Source organism: Cherax quadricarinatus, chromosome 60 (genome assembly GCF_038502225.1).
Source record: "Cherax quadricarinatus isolate ZL_2023a chromosome 60, ASM3850222v1, whole genome shotgun sequence".
Classification (NCBI taxonomy): domain Eukaryota; kingdom Metazoa; phylum Arthropoda; class Malacostraca; order Decapoda; family Parastacidae; genus Cherax; species Cherax quadricarinatus.
Window position 1 is genome coordinate 6,033,150 of NC_091351.1, and position 21,189 is coordinate 6,054,338.

Below are 21,189 nucleotides of genomic sequence, written 5' to 3' on the forward strand. Positions count from 1 at the left end.
TGGTTGCTGTCTACCAACCTACTACCTATAGTGTAAAGCACCCTTCTGGCAAGACAGTGATGGAGTGAATGATGGTGAAAGTTTTTCTTTTTCGGGCCACCCTGCCTTGGTGGGAATCGGCCAGTGTGATAATAAAAAAAAAAATAAATAAAAACATCTATATGAAAAACAGTACAGAATGGGTCTAATAACTAAGGATCCAGCAAAACGTTACTCGTCAATATTAACCAACCAAATAAGGAGGTCAAAAAAATTGTATTATGAAAACAGATTACATGACATAAAAGGTGATATGAAAAAGGCCTGGAAGACCTTATCTGAAATTCTAGGATCTAAAAAGATGTCACAAAACAGAATGATCAACCTAACGAAACCAGGAGAACCTCTCCTCCAGCTAACTGATACTGCCAACAAACTTAATGTCTTCTTCTCGACTGTAGGAAAAAAGCTAGCAAGCAAAATCCCAAACTCAAACATTCAACCAAAAGACTACCTCACAGGCAACTACCCAAATACTCTATTTTTAGCCCCAACTAACACTACTGAAATCTCACTCATCATCAAAACACTCAAGAACAAGGCAGGAGACCTAAATAACTTACCACCACTTATGTATAAAAAAGCTTCTCAGGTGCTGTCACCAATTATTGCAACTCTCTTTAACAAATACATTGAATCTTCAATCTTCCCATCCATACTCAAGACAGCAAGGGTTACCCCGATCCTCAAAGGAGGTGATCCAATTGAATTGAACAACTATAGGCCTACATTGAACTTGCCCCTATTATCTAAAATCTTCAAAAAATTAATTCACAAACAAGTCTACTTCTACTTAGTATCCCACAACATACTCAACCACTGTCAGTTTGGATTCAGACCGACAAAAAGTACTAATGATGCAATTATACATATGCTCAAACTAATATATTCAGCACTCAGAAAAAAGGAACACTCCCTGGGACTTTTCATAGACTTACAAAAAGCCTTTGATACAGCTGACCATGACCTATTGCACCAAAAGTTAGAAAATTACAAGATCAGAGGACGTTCTCTCAATTACCTTAAATCTTATCTTAGCAAAAGAAATCAGTATGTATACACAAATGGAACTAACTCCACTACTCAACCTGTTCTTGTTGGGGTCCCACAGGGGAGTGTCCTTGGCCCACTTCTCTTTCCCATTTACATCAATGATCTACCAAATGCATCTAAACTCCTTAAACCCATATTATTTGCAAATGACACTACTTATGTCTTCTCTCACCCAAACCCAACTATACTAGCAGACACTGTAAATGCCGAATTACTAAAAATATCTACTTGGATGACTACCAACAAACTTACTCTCAATACAGACAAAACCTACTTCATCCTATTTGGAAAGACCTTCAAATGTACAGCTAAACATAATGATAAATGGTTCACCCATTTCTAGAATCACTGAGGCCAAATTTCTAGGTCTCCACCTTGACTGTGGTCTCAAATTGCAGACACACATAATGCAAAAATCCAAGAAAGTCTCCAAAACAGTAGGTATCCTTTCCAAGATATGGCACTATGTACCCCAATCAGCCCTTGCTCTGTACCACTCTCTCATTTACCCTTACCTCACCTATGGTATTTGTGCATGGGATTCAACCACAGGAAATCACCTCAAACCGTTAATAACCCAACAAAAAGCTGCAGTGCGATTGATTACTAACTCCTGCACTAGACATCATATTCCACCACTTTTCAAGAATCTTAACTTGCTTAACATACAAAACATCCACACTTATTATTGTGCCTACTACATACACAGAACACTATACTCAAATATAAACCCTCCTCTCAAACTCCTCCGTGATAACTGTAACAGAACACACAGCCATAATACAAGACACAAATCACTCTTTGATATCTCTCGTGTCCATCTCTCCCTATGCAAAAATTTTATGCATGTAAAGAGCCCAAAGATCTGGAATTCATTACCAGAACACACTAAAGGACCCCTGCCTGCAAATCAATTTAAGGCTCTACTTAAAATCACCTAATCACCCAAAATTAACCTGACAAACCATACTCAATACCTACCAGTTACTCAAAATCTATACAAAAAAATTTTAAGTAAGTTAAGATTGCTCAACTTAAACTTAATTCAATTTCATTACTGTATACTGTGTTAAGGATTGCTCAACCATAAACTCATTACTTCAAAATTAGGATGCCATAAATTTCATTGTCTCTAATATTACAAAATTGTAATACAGTGGTACCTCGGGTTTCGAACAGCTCCTAACTCGAACAATTATGTAAGTGTATTTTTGTAAGTGCTTTTGTAAGCGTATTTTTGGGGGTCTGAAACGGACTAATCTTATTTACATTAATCCTTATGGGAACAAATTTGTTTGGTATCGTCACTTGAACAGCCCTCTGGAATAAATTAAGTTCATAACTCGAGGTACCACTGTAATTTCATGTTGTGAATTGTGTTAAATTGTTCCATTGTAATAATTCCATATTGTAAATCAATTCAAATTGTACCATTGTTTGCAATAATGTAATTGCTAAAACTAATTTTAAAAGTGTAATTATTCACTACTGAGCTTCTCTACTAAACTTATTAAAGCTTGATAGTATTACCTATAACAACTTAATACTCTTGTACACACTGTAACTTATCAAAGGACCATATAATGATCTGTTATTGCCTTACTAATCTTAAGTTAATACTGTATTAAGTTTGCCCGAAATGCTCTGCATACAAAGGGGTTTTTGGAATGTACACCCAGCTATTATATTCCTTTGTACAACTATGTATCATGTCAAAATAAATTTCTTATTCTTATTCTTATTTTCCACCTCCAGAGCTCAAATCCATCTAACCAGTTTCCCTTGAATCCCTTCATAAATGTTACCTTCCTCACACTCCAACAGTAAATCAAATCATAAAAACCACCAACCTCCACGCACCCTTATCTAACATGCTCACATATATGTGTTGATGTCCAAGCCTTTCACACACAAAACCTCTTTTACCCTCTCCCTTAACCTTTCCTATGATGACCCCCTATCCATCTTTCCCTCCATCTCAGATTTATACATCTTGTTTAACTCCAGCCTCTTTTAAATGATCATCATGATAATGATTATCATGATCATCATCTCTTCTCTATGCTTCTGTCTCTCTCCAGGCAGCAAGTTTCTCAAAGAAAGTACCTTTGGCTCACAGCATTAACAATACAGCATACACGATACAGTAATAACAAATTCAAATTGAGATAAACAAAGCCAGAATTTTACTCACCCCTTCTGTTCTTACACACTTAATCATGTGAAACTTGAGTGGACTGAAAAGTTTATGGTCACAGAGTGCTTGGGCAAGGACTGATGGCTGAGGAGTGTACTTAAGATCGTCGTCATTAAACCAGGCACTTAGGAGAGGCTCCGAGATCAGAGAAAACTCTTCTGACATGTCAAATACAGCTAGCTGGGAAAGAAGCTCTTCTTTTTCCTTCTTCATCTCTGCTTGTCGTTGGTGGTTGACAGTCTGACACAAAGAAAAACCAAATTATACAAAAAATTCTTTCCAAAATTTCAAGATGAGTTTTTTTTTTTTTTTCAACAAGTCGGCCATCTCCCACTGAGGCAGAGTGACTCAAAAAGAAAGAAAATCCCCAAAAAGAATATACTTTCATCATCATTCAACACTTTCACCTCACTCACACATAATCACTGTTTTCGCAGAGGTGCTCAGAACACAACAGTTTAGAAGCATATACAGTGGACCACCGCATAACGATCACCTCCGAATGCGACCAATTATGTAAGTGTATTTATGTAAGTGCGTTTGTACGTGTATGTTTCGGGGTTTGAAATGGACTAATCTACTTCACAATATTCCTTATGGGAACAAATTCAGTCAGTACTGGCACCTGAACATACTTCTGGAGTGAAAAAATATCGTTAACCAGGGGTCCACTGTACATATAAAGATACACCACATATCCCTCCAAACTGCTAATATCCCAAACCCCTCCTTTAGAGTGCAGGCATTGTACTTCCCATTTCCAGGACTCAAGTCCGGCTATATAAAAATAACCGGTCTCCCTGAATCCCTTCACTAAATATTACCCTCCTCACACTCCAACAGATCGTCAAGTCCCAAATACCATTCATCTCCATTCACTCCTATCGAACACGCTCATGCACGCCTGCTGGAAGTCCAAGCCCCTCGCCCACAAAACCTCCCTTACCCCTTTCTTCCAACCTTTACAAGGACAACCCCTACCCCGCCTTCCTTCTCATACAGATTTAAATGCTCACCCTGTCATTCTACTTTGATCCATTCTCTCTAAATGACCAATCCACCTCAACAACCCCTCTTCAGCCCTCTAATACTTTTATTAACTCCACACCTCCTAATTTCCATACTCCGAATTTTCTGCATAATATTTACACCACACATTGCCCTTAGACAGGACATCTCCACTGCTTCCAACCGCCTCCTCGCTGCTGCATTCACAACCCAAGCTTCATACCCATATAAGAGTGTTGGTACTACTATACTTTCATACATTCCCTTCTTTGCCTCCATAGATAACGTTTTTTGACTCAGCATATACCTCAACGCACCACTCACCTTTTTTCCCTCATCAATTCTATGATTAACCTCATCCTTCATAAATCCATCCACCGACATGTCAACTCCCAAGTATCTGAAAACATTCACTTCTTCCATACTCCTCCTCCCCAATTTGATATCCAATTTTTCTTTATCTAAATCATTTGATACCCTCATCACCTTACTCTTTTCTATGTTCACTTTCAACTTTCTACCTTTACACACACTCCCAAACTCATCCACTAACCTTAGCAATTTTTCTTAAGAATCTCCCATAAGCACAGTATCATCAGCAAAAAGTAACTGTGTCAATTCCCATTTTGTATTTGATTCCCCATAATTTAATCCCACCCCTCTCCCGAACACCCTAGCATTTACTTCTTTTACAACCCTATCTATAAATATATTAAACAACCATGGTGACATTACACATCCCTGTCTAAGGCCTACTTTTACCTGGAAGTAGTCTCCCTCTCTTCTACACACCCTAACCTGAGCCTCACTATCCTCATAAAAACTCTTTACAGCATTTAGTAACTTACCACCTAGGTCCTACTCCATATACTTGCAACATCTGCCACATTGCTCCCCTATCCACTCTATCATATGCCTTTTCTAAATCCATAAATAAAAACTTCCCTACCTTTATCTAAATACTGTTCACATATATGCTTCAATGTAAACACTTGATCTACACATCTCCTACCCACTCTGAAACCACCTTGCTCATCCGCAATCCTACATTCTGTCTTTCCTCTAATTCTTTCAATAATAACCCTACCATACACTTTTCCTGGTATACTCAATAAACTTATTCCTCTATAATTTTTACAATCTCTTTTGTCCCCCTTCCCTTTATATAAAGGGACTATACATGCTCTCCGCCAATCCCTAGGTACCTTCCCCTCTTTCATATATTTATTAAACAAAAGCACCAACCACTCCAACACTATATCCCCCCTGCTTTTAACATTTCTGTCATGTTTCCATCTGTTCCAGCTGCTTTACCCCCTTTCATTCTACGTAATGCCTCACGTACCTCCCCCACACTTACATTCTGCTCTTCTTCACTCCTAAAAGATGGTATACCTCCCTGGCCAGTGCATGAAATTACTGCCTCTCTTTCTTCCTCAACATTTAAAAGTTCCTCAAAATATTCTCGCCATCTACCTAATACCTCCCTCTCCCCATCTACTAACTCCCCTACTCTGTTTTTAACTGACAAATCCATGCGTTCCCTAGGCTTTCTTAACTTGTTTAACTCACTCCAAAATTTTTTCTTATTTTCATTAAAATTTCTTGACAGTGCCTCTCCCACTCTATCATCTGCTTTCCTTTTGCACTCTCTCACCACTCTCTTCACCTTTCTTTTACTCTCCATATACTCTGCTCTTCTTATAACACTTCTGCTTTGTAAAAACCTCTCATAAGCTAACTTTTTCTCTTTTATCACACCCTTTACTTCATCATTCCACCAATCACTCCTCTTTCCTTCTGCCCCCACCCTCCTATAACCACAAACTTCTGCCCCACATTCTAATACTGCATTTTTAAAACTCATCCAACCCTCTTCAACCCCCCCACTACTCATCTTTGCACTAGCCCACCTTTCTGCCAATAGTCGCTTATATCTCACCCGAACTTCCTCCTCCCTTAGTTTATACACTTTCACTTCCCTCATACTTGTTGTTGCCAACCTTCCTCTTGTCCCATCTACCTCTTACTCTAACTGTAGCTACAACTAAATAATGATCCGATATATCAGTTGCCCCTCTATAAACATGTACATCCTGGAGCCTACCCATTAACCTTTTATCCACCAATACATAATCTAACAAACTACTTTCATTATGTGCTACATCATATCTTGTATATTTATTTATCCTCTTTTTCATAAAATATGTATTACTTATTACCAAATCTCTTTCTACACATAGCTCAATTAAAGGCTCCCCATTTACATTTACCCCTGGCACCCCAAATTTACCTACTACTCCCTCCACAACATTTTTACCCACTTTAGCATTGAAATCCCCAACCACAAGTACTCTCACACTTGGTTCAAAACTCCCCATTCATTCACTCAACATTTCCCAAAATCTCTCTCTCTCTCTCTCTCTCTTTCTCTCTACACTTCTCTCTTCTCCAGGTGCATATACACTTACTATAACCCACTTTTCACATCCAACCTTTATTTTACTCCACATAATCCTTGATTTAATACATTTGTAGTCCCTCTTTTCCTGCCATATCTTATCCTTCAACATTATTGCTACTCCTTCTTTAGCTCTAACTCTATTTGAAACCCCTGACCTAATCCCATTTATTCCTCTCCACTGAAACTCTCCCACCCCCTTCAGCTTTGTTTCACTTAAAGCCAGGACATCCAGCTTCTTCTCATTCATAACATCCACAATCATCTCTTTCTTATCATCTGCACAACATCCATGCACATTCAGACTTCCCACTTTGACAATTTTCTTATTATTATTCTTTTTAGTAATCTTTACAGGAAAAGGGGTTACTAGCCCATTGTTCCCGGCATTTTAGTTGACTTTTACAACACGCATGGCTTACAGAGGAAAGATTCTTATTCCACTTCCCCATGGATATAAAAGGAAAAGTAATAAGACCAAGAACTATTAAGATAAAATCAAAGAAAACTCAGATGAGTGTGTATAAATAAACGTGTACATGTATGTGTAGTGTGACCTAAGTGTAAGTAGAAGTAGCAAGACATACCTGTAATCTTGCATATTTATGAGACATACAAAAAACACCAGCAATCCTACCATCATGTAAAACAATTACAGGCTTTGTTTTACATTCACTTGGCAGGACGGTAGTACCTCCCTGGGTGGCTGCTGTCTACCAACCTACTACCAAGAGTTTATAAGATTATTTATTAGTAATGAGTTGATAAGTAAATACTAAAATGGGAGTAAATGACACTTAGATGCAGTGGCAGGAGAGTGGCAACAGGAGGAAACATGATGGTGAGAGCAATCCAGTTCTCTCTCCTGCTTTGGAAGGAACTGAGTACATAATAATGGTTCCAAAATAAAAGCATAAGTAATTTGATAAGTGAAATTCCACGTTTATTGACCAAACTGTACCAAACAAATAGCTACCTACCACACTTACAACAAATGAGTACACCACAAATAAATGCACATGATAAAGTGAAAATGAAGAAAAAGTAAAAGAAATATGAACACAGTAGGAAATACATACTGTGTACTTTGACACACACACTAGTGTTTCTATGTGTTTAAAGTTTTTGGCTACACAACCCTCATTAGGTTGCATGTAACCTGTACATCACCAGCCAAGGATACTCTAATCTCTTAAGACAGGTATTAACCCTTCCAGTGTCGAGACCCTTGATCCTTAACTCAGTATCTAAAAAATTTTCAAAAAAAAAATCTTAGGAAATGATAAGAAAATCTTTTCCTGAGTGTAATAATGCCAAAATTATGAAATTTGATGAAAAACTTACGAAATTACGCTCTCGCCAAGTTAGCAATCTCGGTGATATTTACACATCGGTGATTTAGCCCACTTTGAGCCCAATTTTTGGCCAATTCCATTGTTTCAGTCGACTAAAATCATAGCTATTTTGCTAGAACTCCATTTGTTCTATTGATTGAGAACAATATATCGCCCATTTACCAATTTCAACTACCCAATAAAGTGGTCAGAAATTGACAATTTGACCAATTTCACACATATTTCAAAAGATGCCAATTTCAAAACAGAGTCCAGAATAAACAAAGCAGAGATTCCTGGCACTAAAATAACATTTTCTCTGTTCATTAGTCACATCTCCAGACCCCTCTTATATTACTCGTTTTCCATTTTGAACTTTTATTCTCACAAAAAATAGAAGATTTACTGTTATGCGGACTACTGCAGTATTATAATAATTGTATAAATAATGTCAACCTATTAGTGACTGCGTATTAGACTGGCCAGTTGGACACATATTGGACAGTGACATCCAATAATCTAATATTTCCACTACTTTGAGCTCAATTTCAAGGTACACGTACTTATCGTGAAACCAATCAAAATCATCTCTATTTCTGTACTATATCTTCCATTCTATCAAATGAGACCAAGAAAACGAGAATACGTCCATAAATACCATACAAAAATACACCGCAAAGTCACTGTTTTAAACCAAAAACATCTCTATTTCTCATTATGTACTGCATGCTGCAGAATTTTTTTATACTGCGCACACTGATCATGCAGACCCATTCTTTCATATTTAGGCCTACCAATTTTCTTCCACCAGATATGAAGGAGCTAGAATTTTGGCATAGTGTTATGGGGCAGACACTGGCTCTCAAGCTGTAATATTACAGGACCGACACTGAGAGGGTTAAAGTAAACTCAGCATTTATATCCAGAGAAACATGCACCTCTCATATGCAGCAGTGGTAGTGGTGTCTGCCGACAACTGCACCACGAAATGTTTTTCTCAATGCCTATTTCATTTTTGCTGTCTTAGAGCTCTAACTGTAGTAGGTTGGGAGACAGCAACTGCCCAGGGAGGTACTACCGTCCTTCCAAGTGAGTGTAAAATGAAAGCCTGTAATTGTTTTACATGATGGTAGGATTGCTGGTGTCTTTTTTTTTCTGTCTCATAAACATGCAAGATTTCACGTACATCATGCTACTTCTACTTACACTTATGTCACATTACACATGCATTTTTTTTTTTTAACAAGTCGGCTGTCTCCCACCGAGGCAGGGTGACCCAAAAAGAAAGAAAATCCCCCAAAAGAAAATACTTTCATCATCATTTAACATTTTCACCTCACTCACACATAATCACTGTTTTTGCAGAAGTGCTCAGAATGCAACAATTTAGAAGCATATACGTAAAAAGATACACAACATATCCCTTCAAACTTCCAATATCCAAAACCCCTCCTTTAAAGTGCAGGCACTGTACTTCCCATTTCCAGGACTTAAGTCTGGCTATATAAAAATAACCGGTTTCCCTGAATCCCTTCACTAAATATTAACCTACTCATACTCCAACAGCTCGTCAGGTCCCAAATACCATTCGTCTCCATTCATTCCTTTCGAACACACTCACGCACGCTTGCTGGAAGTCCAAGCCCCTCGCCCACAAAACCTCCTGTACCCGCCAACCTTATCAAGGATGACCCCTACCCCGCCTTCCTTCCCCTACAGATTTATACGCTCTCCACGTCATTCTACTTTGATTCATTCACGTACAAGAATATATATACAACCCCTCTGGGTTTTCTTCTATTTTCTTACTAGTTCTTCTTCTTGTTTATTTCCTCTTATCTCCATGGGGAAGTGGAACAAAATTTTTCCTCCACAAGCCATGCGTGTCATAAGAGGCAACTAAAATGCCGAGAGCAAGAGGCTAGTAACCCCTTCTCCTGTATACATTACTAACATTAAAAAGAGAAACTTTTGTTTTTCTTTTTGGGCCACCTTGCCTCGGTGGGATATGGCTGGTTAGTTGAAAGAAGAAGAAGAAGAGCTCTGAGTCTGCATATGGCATCACTGGGTGAGCATCTGATATATCACCTGCTAGTTGTGGGAATGCCAGTGATGCTGCACTTACTGCTCCTAAGTCACAACAAAATGGTGTTTATTTGAAGCGAAACATTGTAACTAATAATAATTTTTTTTAACATGCTGGCTGTCTCCCACTGAGGCAGAGTGACCCAAAAAAGAAACATTTTCATCATCACTTATACTATCAGTGTCTTGCCCGAGGCACACAGATACAACATTTTAGATCTCCCTCTAAACAGCAAGTATCCCAAACCCCTCCTTTAGAGTGCAGGTATTGTACTTCTCACCTCCAGGACTCAAGCCTGGCTAGCCAGTTTCCCTGATGATAATAATAATACTGTGTATAAATTTAAATTTAATGTTCATACAAGAATTTTGAAGCAATGATAAATTAAAGTTTATTTGTATTGTGTTCACAATTAACCCGTCCTAAATCTTAAGTCAATTTCTCACATACGGGTTTCAGTAAATTTCTCAATTAACATTATTTAGGTTAGATTTGGTTAGGTTAGACAGTTGATAATAAAAAGTAATCAATTATAACATACCATAATACCAATAAATGTAACATTTATTTTAGTCACCACACATGTAAATTAGATTTGTATATTGTGCCAGAAAAAGTTGCAAGTAGTAAGTGTAATAGTTTTTCTAACTCTTAGATGTGGCAATACTATATGTGTACAGTAGGGACCCACTTATACAGCAAGTTTACTTCCAGGCTGCTACTGCAAAGTGAAAATCGCTGTAAGGTGAAACATAGTCTTTATTTACTTTCAAATGCAAATGAAAGCCTGATAACATATTTACACTATCATACAGTCAGTGAACAACAGAGAGAGGCCTAAAAAATGCATAAGTGCTCACATTACTTACCATAAAATTTTTTTTGTCTTTAACATATACTGAGTGGTGAATATATTTATTGTAGAAGTCTGAATAAATAAAGAATGGGTATAACTGAAAACTGCTGTATTAGCAAAACGCCTTAAAGCGTAACGCTGCAAAACGGAGCCCTCCTGTACATGTAAGTTTATTATCACACAGTATAAATTACGTAGGATAACCCAAAAAAATCAAACAAAGTGACTTATTTCCATTGAGGATCCTTGTAAAACCTAGAAAGAAACCAAAACTAGCCAAAATTTTATTTATTTCATAGGATAAATAACAGAAACACACCAGGAACATGCCCATGAACACAACCGGAACATCTAAGACAGTAAAAAGATACATGATATTCCTTTAAAGCTGTGATGTGTTACTCTGAGTCACCATGTTTCAACGAGTATTGCACCCTTACACTGTTGTAATACCATCACACACATACACATGGGAATTAAAAATACATGGCATGCCATAGTTAAAGTCTTAAATTAATTTCACCTACCATACTCTCTTCTTGTTTTTGAAGAACATATTCAACTACTGATTCAGGTGGTGACACACGAGCAATTTCTTCTTCGGCGGTATTACTCCGCACGTAAATCCACACGAATGCTCCTCTTGACACTCTTAGTCCTGAGCGATGCTTGTACTTATTGGCCACATTTGCTGAAAAAATAATACTTCTAGCAATTCTCAGCATGTTAGGCTACGACTTACAAAACTATATAATCTTCACGTATCACATAATCAAAATATTTTTATACTATATCATGAATATATGTATAGGTAATACATATTTTAAGAAAAAGAGGATAAATAAGTATACAAGATATGATGTAGGGTGAAATGACAGTAGTTTGTTGGATTATGTATTGGTAGATAAAAGACTGTTGAGTAGACTTCAGGATGTTCATGTTTATAGAGGGGCCACAGATATATCAGATCACTTTCTAGTTGTAGCTACACTGAGAGTAAAAGGTAGATGGGATACAAGGAGAATAGAAGCATCAGGGAAGAGAGAGGTGAAGGTTTATAAACTAAAAGAGGAGGCAGTTAGGGAAAGATATAAACAGCTATTGGAGGATAGATGGGCTAATGAGAGCATAGGCAATGGGGTCGAAGAGGTATGGGGTAGGTTTAAAAATGTAGTGTTAGAGTGTTCAGCAGAAGTTTGTGGTTACAGGAAAGTGGGTGCGGGAGGGAAGAGGAGCGATTGGTGGAATGATGATGTAAAGAGAGTAGTAAGGGAGAAAAAGTTAGCATATGAGAAGTTTTTACAAAGTAGAAGTGATGCAAGGAGGGAAGAGTATATGGAGAAAAAGAGAGAGGTTAAGAGAGTGGTGAAGCAATGTAAAAAGAGAGCAAATGAGAGAGTGGGTGAGATGTTATCAACAAATTTTGTTGAAAATAAGAAAAAGTTTTGGAGTGAGATTAACAAGTTAAGGAAGCCTAGAGAACAAATGGATTTGTCAGTTAAAAATAGGAGAGGAGAGTTATTAAATGGAGAGTTAGAGGTATTGGGAAGATGGAGGGAATATTTTGAGGAATTGTTAAATGTAGATGAAGATAGGGAAGCTGTGATTTCGTGTATAGGGCAAGGAGGAATAACATCTTGTAGGAGTGAGGAAGAGCCAGTTCTGAGTGTGGGGGAAGTTCGTGAGGCAGTAGGTAAAATGAAAGGGGATAAGGCAGCCGGGATTGATGGGATAAAGATAGAAATGTTAAAAGTAGGTGGGGATATAGTTTTGGAGTGGTTGGTGCAATTATTTAATAAATGTATGGAAGAGGGTAAGGTACCTAGGGATTGGCAGAGAGCATGCATAGTTCCTTTGTATAAAGGCAAAGGGGACAAAAGAGAGTGCAAAAATTATAGGGGGATAAGTCTGCTGAGTATACCTGGTAAAGTGTATGGTAGAGTTATTATTGAAAGAATTAAAAGTAAGACTGAGAATAGGATAGCAGATGAACAAGGAGGCTTTAGGAAAGGTAGGGGGTGTGTGGACCAGGTGTTTACAGTGAAACATATAAGTGAACAGTATTTAGATAAGGCTAAAGAGGTCTTTGTGGCATTTATGGATTTGGAAAAGGCGTATGACAGGGTGGATAGGGGGGCAATGTGGCAGATGTTGCAGGTATATGGTGTAGGAGGTAGGTTACTGAAAGCAGTGAAGAGTTTTTACGAGGATAGTGAGGCTCAAGTTAGAGTATGTAGGAAAGAGGGAAATTATTTCCCAGTAAAAGTAGACCTTAGACAAGGATGTGTGATGTCACCGTGGTTGTTTAATATATTTATAGATGGGGTTGTAAGAGAAGTAAATGCGAGGGTCTTGACAAGAGGCGTGGAGTTAAAAGATAAAGAATCACACATAAAGTGGGAGTTGTCACAGTTGCTCTTTGCTGATGACACTGTGCTCTTGGGAGATTCTGAAGAGAAGTTGCAGAGATTGGTGGATGAATTTGGTAGGGTGTGCAAAAGAAGAAAATTAAAAGTGAATACAGGAAAGAGTAAGGTTATGAGGATAACAAAAATATTAGGTGATGAAAGATTGGATATCAGATTGGAGGGAGAGAGTATGGAGGAGGTGAATGTATTCAGATATTTGGGAGTGGACGTGTCAGTGGATGGGTCTATGAAGGATGAGGTGAATCATAGAATTGATGAGGGGAAAAGGGTGAGTGGTGCACTTAGGAGTCTGTGGAGACAAAGAACTTTGTCCTTGGAGGCAAAGAGGGGAATGTATGAGAGTATAGTTTTACCAACACTCTTATATGGGTGTGAAGCATGGGTGATGAATGTTGCAGCGAGGAGAAGGCTGGAGGCAGTGGAGATGTCATGTCTGAGGGCAATGTGTGGTGTGAATATAATGCAGAGAATTCGTAGTTTGGAAGTTAGGAGGAGGTGCGGGATTACCAAAACTGTTGTCCAGAGGGCTGAGGAAGGGTTGTTGAGGTGGTTCGGACATGTAGAGAGAATGGAGCGAAACAGAATGACTTCAAGAGTGTATCAGTCTGTAGTGGAAGGAAGGCGGGGTAGGGGTCAGCCTAGGAAAGGTTGGAGGGAGGGGGTAAAGGAGGTTTTGTGTGCGAGGGGCTTGGACTTCCAGCAGGTGTGCATGAGGGTGTTTGATGGGAGTGAATGGAGACGAATGGTTTTTAATACTTGACGTGCTGTTGGAGTGTGAGCAAAGTAACATTTATGAAGGGGTTCAGGGAAACCGGCAGGCCGGACTTGAGTCCTGGAGATGGGAAGTACAGTGCCCGCACTCGGAAGGAGGGGTGTTAATGTTGCAGTTTAAAAACTGTAGTGTAAAGCACCCTTCTGGCAAGACAGTGATGGAGTGAATGATGGTGAAAGTTTTTCTTTTTCGGGCCACCCTGCCTTGGTGGGAATCGGCCAGTGTGATAATAAAAATAAATAATAATAATGTATTGCAACTGAGGCTATGGAGTATAATGTTTTTTTTTTTTTCAACAAGTCAGCCGTCTCCCATTGAGGTAGGATGACCCAATAAGAAAGAAAATCCCCATATTTAGAGTGCTAAAAAAAACTTAAAAATACCTACTGTCCCAACAAAATGGTGAACACAGCATTAGATAAGGAGAACATAAAATTTTTTGTAAAAACAATCATAATTTGGAGTAAATAAACTGAAAAACATAAATACTACTATGCAAATTTATGCCGAAATTGCCAATGAGTTATCTTTTTTTCTTTTTGCCTGCTTCAACATACCATAAAACTGGAAGTTTCAATTTGATTTCAATTCTCTTTCTATGATTCTACTTAAAGAAATAGGCTCTTTCAGTCTATAAGAAAATTTTTTTCATAATTTTGCCCCCACACATGAATTTTTATTCCTGAGTCTGCCACAGTTCATGGGTTAATATTATCACTGGAAGATATTCAACTCATGGTGAAAAATAATCATTAAAAAAAGTGCATTTTGAAAAATGAAAAACCCCTTTCAGTACCTGATTCAATGACTCAGTGTTAGAATTAAAACCTAAAACATTTATTTTAACTTACCTATGCTAAAGTAGTTGCGGTGACTCTCTGGAGGGTTCCCCGCCGTTGATCGGTTTGTCAATTCCGACACTTGCTCGTCATTGAAGTTGTACCATTTGTTATTTTGAGTTTTCACATGAGCTGTGAAATCACAATGTAATTACCATTAGTAATGCTACAAACACACACCCACAGGTGGTAAAACAGAATATAAATGATGATTAGCAATAAAGCTAAACAGTGCAGGTGTGCTCGTGAATGGATTCTTCAAACAAGAGCCCTCTTACATGTGAAAACCTCATTCTATCAGTAATTTACATTATGTGGCCAAAATTCCCTTTTAAGCCTTCATTGCAGTTCACACAATGTGAGTGCCACTGGATGTTGTTCTCTTGGTAAGAGACACGAAAAGTAGTAGTCTGTAACTGTTTGTTTTATTAGTTGTTTGTGTATACAAAGTGTTTACAATGAAGCATATAAGTGAGCAATACTTAGATAAAGTTAAGGAAATGTTTGTGGCATTCACAGATTTAGAAAAGGCTAGATATAATGGATAGGGAGGCAATGTGGCAAATGTTGAAAATCTATGGAATAGGCCATAGGCTACTAAAAAAAAAAAAAGTAAATTTTTTAATTGGATAGCAAGGCTCAGGTAAAGTATATAGGACAGAGAAAAACTACTTCACAGTTAAAGTGGAGCCTCAGACAGGGATGCATGACGTCAATGTGGTCGTTTAACATATTTATCGATGGGGTTGTAAAAGACGTGACTACCAGGGTGTTGGGAAGAAGTGTGGGATTAGAAGATGCCCAATCTAATACAAAAAAGGAATTATCACAGTAGAGTGGATATGTCACCACTCTGGTCTATGTACAATAAGGTAAACCACAGAATAGACAAGGAAAAAAAAGGAAGGTGGCCCAGTGAGGCATCTTTAAAAAATTTAAAGACAGTGTTGGGTTACTTAAACCCTCCAAAAAATCAACTAAACCTAAATGTAATGGCTGATGAAACAAGAACACTCTACTGCATAACAGATTAAAATCTCCATGGAGTAAAATATTTGGTGTGGGATTTTCTATCCTATCCAGATAGTTATCTATTTTCCTTAATTGATCTATGAATTCCTCAGTAGTTGCTGAAGGTGGTTTATATACTAGTATAATTACAGAATTTCTATTTTCAACTTTAATGCCTAGAATTTATACAGTATCATTTGTAGAGTTCAGCACTACTGTGCAATGGAAAGTATCTTTTACACAGAGTTAATAAGTCTTTGACCCATTTCTACATATATTCACAAAGCAACAGTATTACATACCTGAGAAATGTTTTACCCAATGACCATGATGAAAGATCACAGCAGAGAGTGTATATGTTGCCGCTACATGATTCAGTGTATGAGATGTCAAGTCGAGGGTTTCAGGGTACACCACATGCAGACGCCGCTTCAGGTCACGATCCCTGGATTACATATCGTTAAATAAACAATCTTTTCAAATAATATATCAGAGAAGAAAAATAAATAATGTATGTTTCAAAGTGGTTTATCTGTCTTAAATGAACTGTATGCTTAAACTGTATTTTTTTTTTATTAACACATTGGCTGTTTCCCACCAAGGCAGGGTGGCCCAAAAAAGAAAAACTTTCATCATCATTCACTCCATTACTGTCTTGCCAGAGGCATGCCTACACTACAGTTACAAAATGGCAACTTTAACACCCCTCCTTCAGAGTGCAGACACTGTACTTCCCATTTCCAGTACTCAAGTCCAGCCTGCCGGTTTCCCTGATTCCCTTCATAAATGTTACTGTATTATTACTATTTTTATTATATTTAGGATGAGAGGCACTAAACCTGTAGGGGTTATACAGTGCCTGGGGAATGGGAGGCACTCAAGTTGTCCAATTCCTTGGATCTAGAACCCCTCATTGGCTTTAAGCAATCTTGCATGCTTATAGCAACAGTATCTGTGCTCTTCTGAAAACAAGCCAGAGACAAGTGAGACTAAACAAGTACTCTATTTCAGATACACCATACCTTGGTGGGACACTAGTGATATGTTAAATACAATATGTACACACAGAGGGGCCACAATTAACGGTATTCCAAGTTATGACATTTTGCACTTATGACAATAGCACTGTGAAAGCAATCAATTACAAATAAGTGTGATACTACTTACAAAACTTTATATATATATTTTTTATTTATTTATTTATTATCACACTGGCCGATTCCCACCAAGGCAGGGTGGCCCGAAAAAGAAAAACTTTCACCATCATTCACTCCATCACTGTCTTGCCAGAAGGGTGCTTTACACTACAGTTTTTAAACTGCAACATTAACACCCCTCCTTCAGAGTGCAGGCACTGTACTTCCCATCTCCAGGACTCAAGTCCGGCCTGCCGGTTTCCCTGAACCCCTTCATAAATGTTACTTTGCTCACACTCCAACAGCACGTCAAGTATTAAAAACCATTCGTCTCCATTCACTCCTATCAAACATGCTCACGCACGCCTGCTGGAAGTCCAAGCCCCTCGCACACAAAACCTCCTTTACCCCCTCCCTCCAACCTTTCCTAGGCCGACCCCTACCCCGCCTTCCTTCCACTACAGACTGATACACTCTTGAAGTCATTCTGTTTCGCTCCATTCTCTCTACATGTCCGAACCACCTCAACAACCCTTCCTCAGCCCTCTGGACAACAGTTTTGTTAATCCCGCACCTCCTCCTAACTTCCAAACTACGAATTCTCTGCAATATATTCACACCACACATTGCCCACCATATATATACATTTTATTAGCACAATGACCATTTCCCACCATGGCAGGGCGACGCAAAAAAAGAAGAAACGCTATCATCATCATTTACTCCATCACTGTCTTGCCAGATGTGCATGTACACCCTAAATGCCTTCATGTTACCCTGCTCACATTCCAACAACAAAGCTTATAATAAACACAAAATAAAACAAGTATAACAGAATCAACATTTAGAGCACAATACAATGCATTGTGAGTGCGTACTTTATTCCTATTATTTTAAGATGTGATTAATTGAAATATTGTTTAACTGCATATGAGACTGAAAATACATATTAATATTGGTAAAAATTAACTGAAATTAGATATGGAAAATTAGGGTTCAGGAACACATTAAACCACTCAACATTATTTCTTCTGGGAAAATAGGCATTGCATATCAAACATTTGACTTCTGATGAATTTTCGGTGAAGCTTAACATTGCAAGCTGGGATCTTACTGTATGCATGTGTATAGGTAGGTATATCTGTATGCAGGTGTATAGGTAGGTATTTATGTATGTATGTTTGAATATATTGCACCCCCTGAATGGGGACCAATATAATTTCATAGTGCTGATATCTTCATTAATAGCTAAAATGAAAATATCTTGCTTCATAAATAACAAAAAAAGGCACAATACCGTGACTGGAACGATATGATATATATAGCCGTCCTGCTCCACTTCTGGTTAGTGTGACTTTGTAAATGGTCCAAGTCGGACCGAAACGTCGTCGTAAACTTCTCTCTTTTATGTGCGGGTTATTTGTGTATCTTGCTTTATATTATTATCTGACTTATTATATTAGCTACTTCATTAGGTAGGATGTAATATTTACACTTCTCACTGTGCTCGCTGGTGAAGAGTTGTGATTGGCTGTCCACTATTACAAACTGCCTTGCTAAGTACCGCTTGCTTGTGTCAGGCTGTACCTTGCACCTCGATGGAGTAGCACAGGTGAGTCACATGATTTCACCTGATGTGAGGCCTGTTGTCGAGAAATTGTTGTCTCTCCTCAGCTGGTCATTGCTTGACCAGCACTCACTCACTCACTCACTCACTCACTCACTCACTCACTCACTCACTCTCTCTCTCTCTCTCTCTCTCTCTCTCTCTCTCTCTCTCTCTCTCTCTCTCTCTCTCTCTCTCTCTCTCTCTCTCTCTCTCTCTCTCTCTCTCTCTCTCTCTCTCTCTCTCTCTCTCTCTCTCTCTCTCTCTCTCACTCTCACTCTCACTCTCACTCACTCTCACTCTCACTCTCACTCTCACTCTCACTCTCACTCTCTCTCTCTCTCTCTCTTGCTCTTTATTCGTTATTTACATTCTGTTTTGGTAGAGCAGTTTCGCTGGAGATTCAAAACATACTTCTTGTAACTCTGTATATCTTTGTTCAAAGAGCATAGTTCAGACTTAGTGCTTTATGACGTTTTGCTGAGGTTGTGTATCGTACTGATGCTCTAAGTTAACCCAGGTCCCAAGTTAAAGCTTCAAACCTACTTTGTGTGGCATCTATGCACCATCGTAGTCATGAATTTGGTTATGCTGAACTTAGATTCAGTATTAACCCGTAAACGGTCCAAGCAGATCTACGTTCATATGCGTAGTGCTCCAAAAGTAGAACTACGTTTTTTTTACATATTTTCAAATCTAACAAAAAAAAAAAACGTAGATCAAAGTTTTTTTACACGTTTTCAAATGTAAAAAAAAAAAAAAAATCTACTTTTTTTTTACATACTTTCAAATGTTGAAAAAACGTATATATACGTTTGGACCGTTTACGGGTTAAAGGAGTTTTATGACTTTTAAAGAGGATCTGCTGATGGTCCCCAGTTAGGGTCGTTATTTTGTCTCTTTGTTCCAGACGCTGTGCTGATGCTTGTTACCTTATTGCTGTTGGCAAATGATTCCTCATATTATTCAAGCAAGCTGTTGTGATTGCCTTGTTGGTCAAGAAGATAGGTTATTGGAGGATATTTAGTCAGTCACTTTTTAAGTCTAAGTTGAGTCTAGTCTTAATGAGACATAATGAGCACTTTGAGCTCACATGGACACATTCACACATGCTTGTATATGCTAATATTAGTTTTATAATTGATGATAATATACCACACAGTACTTACGAGTTATACTGATATGAAAAGTGCCCCGAGCACTATATTACCATATGTACAAGTTATCTTTGTACTGCAAGAGATGTGTAGGAGCTTATATACTAAATTATATCAAATTCATTTACTTTCATTTTGTTCACCCAGACATCTTTGTTAATAAACATCTCAATTTTTATTTCGTTGGATTTTTATCACCTATCTGTAATCCCAAAACTCTAACAATATTTACTCAATACAAGGGATAACAAGACCTGATCTTAATCCAACAACTTGTTACAAAAACCAGAAACAGGCTGAATGCTAGAGGGTAAGACCTTCTAGTATTCTCTGGAGATGTCTATACTTTACAGATATCGCCTTTTTGTAACAGCATACTTTTTTTTTTTTTACCTCAACAACCATTTCCCGCCAAGGCAGGATGACCCAAAGAAGAAAGCATATTCACCATCATTCATTCTACTGTTGTCTTTTCAGAAGTGTGCCGACATACTAATTTAGATTACCCTCCAACTGCAACACAGAGTGCAGGTACTGCTCTTTCCACCTCCAGGACTTAAGTCCAGCTAACTGGTTTCCCTGAATCCCTTCAAAAATTACTTTGCTCACACTCCAATAGCACATCTATTAAAAACCATGTGTTTCCACTAACTCTTATCTACCACTCACACAGCCTGTTACTTGATCAAGCAACCTGGCAGATTACTAGACTATTCTTAGCCTCATGAATACAAAAGATGGCAGGAAAATCTTACCAACTTCATATATTCAGTGAAAAACTGTGTTTCTGAGTAAAGTGGTTTTTATTTCTGTAAATATCTCCTTTTTAATTTTTTGTCTAAGACTGAGCCATATGAATTATGATTCCAGAGCCACAAACAAATAAAAGAGATACTGTACATACATTGTTGTTACACTTGGTGGAACTTTAACAAGCAATCACCTTCTTACAACAGCACAGTGGTACTCTCCAGGGTGGCTTCTGTCTACTAACCTACAATCTACTTTTTTTACCCACATCACATTCACAAACACTTAAATGATTCAATTGTTTTCAAAACTTCCCCTAAAAATGCAATAAAGCCAAATAACAAAATTTCCACATTTCAATTATAATTTGTTTTAAAAAATAATTTTATAGTGAATGTAATCCCTCAGACAAAAGCACCAAAATATATACCATGCAACAGTAAGGTATTTATATC

General features: G+C 38.0%; 1 protein-coding gene across 4 annotated transcripts in view; it reads right to left on the reverse strand.

Annotated features, from left to right (window-relative positions):
- LOC128694522 (ubiquitin carboxyl-terminal hydrolase 48-like) overlaps positions 1-21,189 on the reverse strand; it is a 208,848-nt gene that overhangs the window by 163,940 nt on the left and 23,719 nt on the right. For all 4 annotated transcript variants that reach the window (XM_070097910.1, XM_070097908.1, XM_070097907.1 and 1 more), the window contains 4 exons: positions 16,388-16,530; positions 15,087-15,206; positions 11,562-11,725; positions 3,287-3,529 (listed from right to left, as the gene is read on the reverse strand). In XM_070097910.1, coding sequence (XP_069954011.1) covers positions 3,287-3,529; positions 11,562-11,725; positions 15,087-15,206; positions 16,388-16,530 — 670 coding nt within the window. The remainder of the gene's footprint in view (positions 1-3,286; positions 3,530-11,561; positions 11,726-15,086; positions 15,207-16,387; positions 16,531-21,189) is intronic.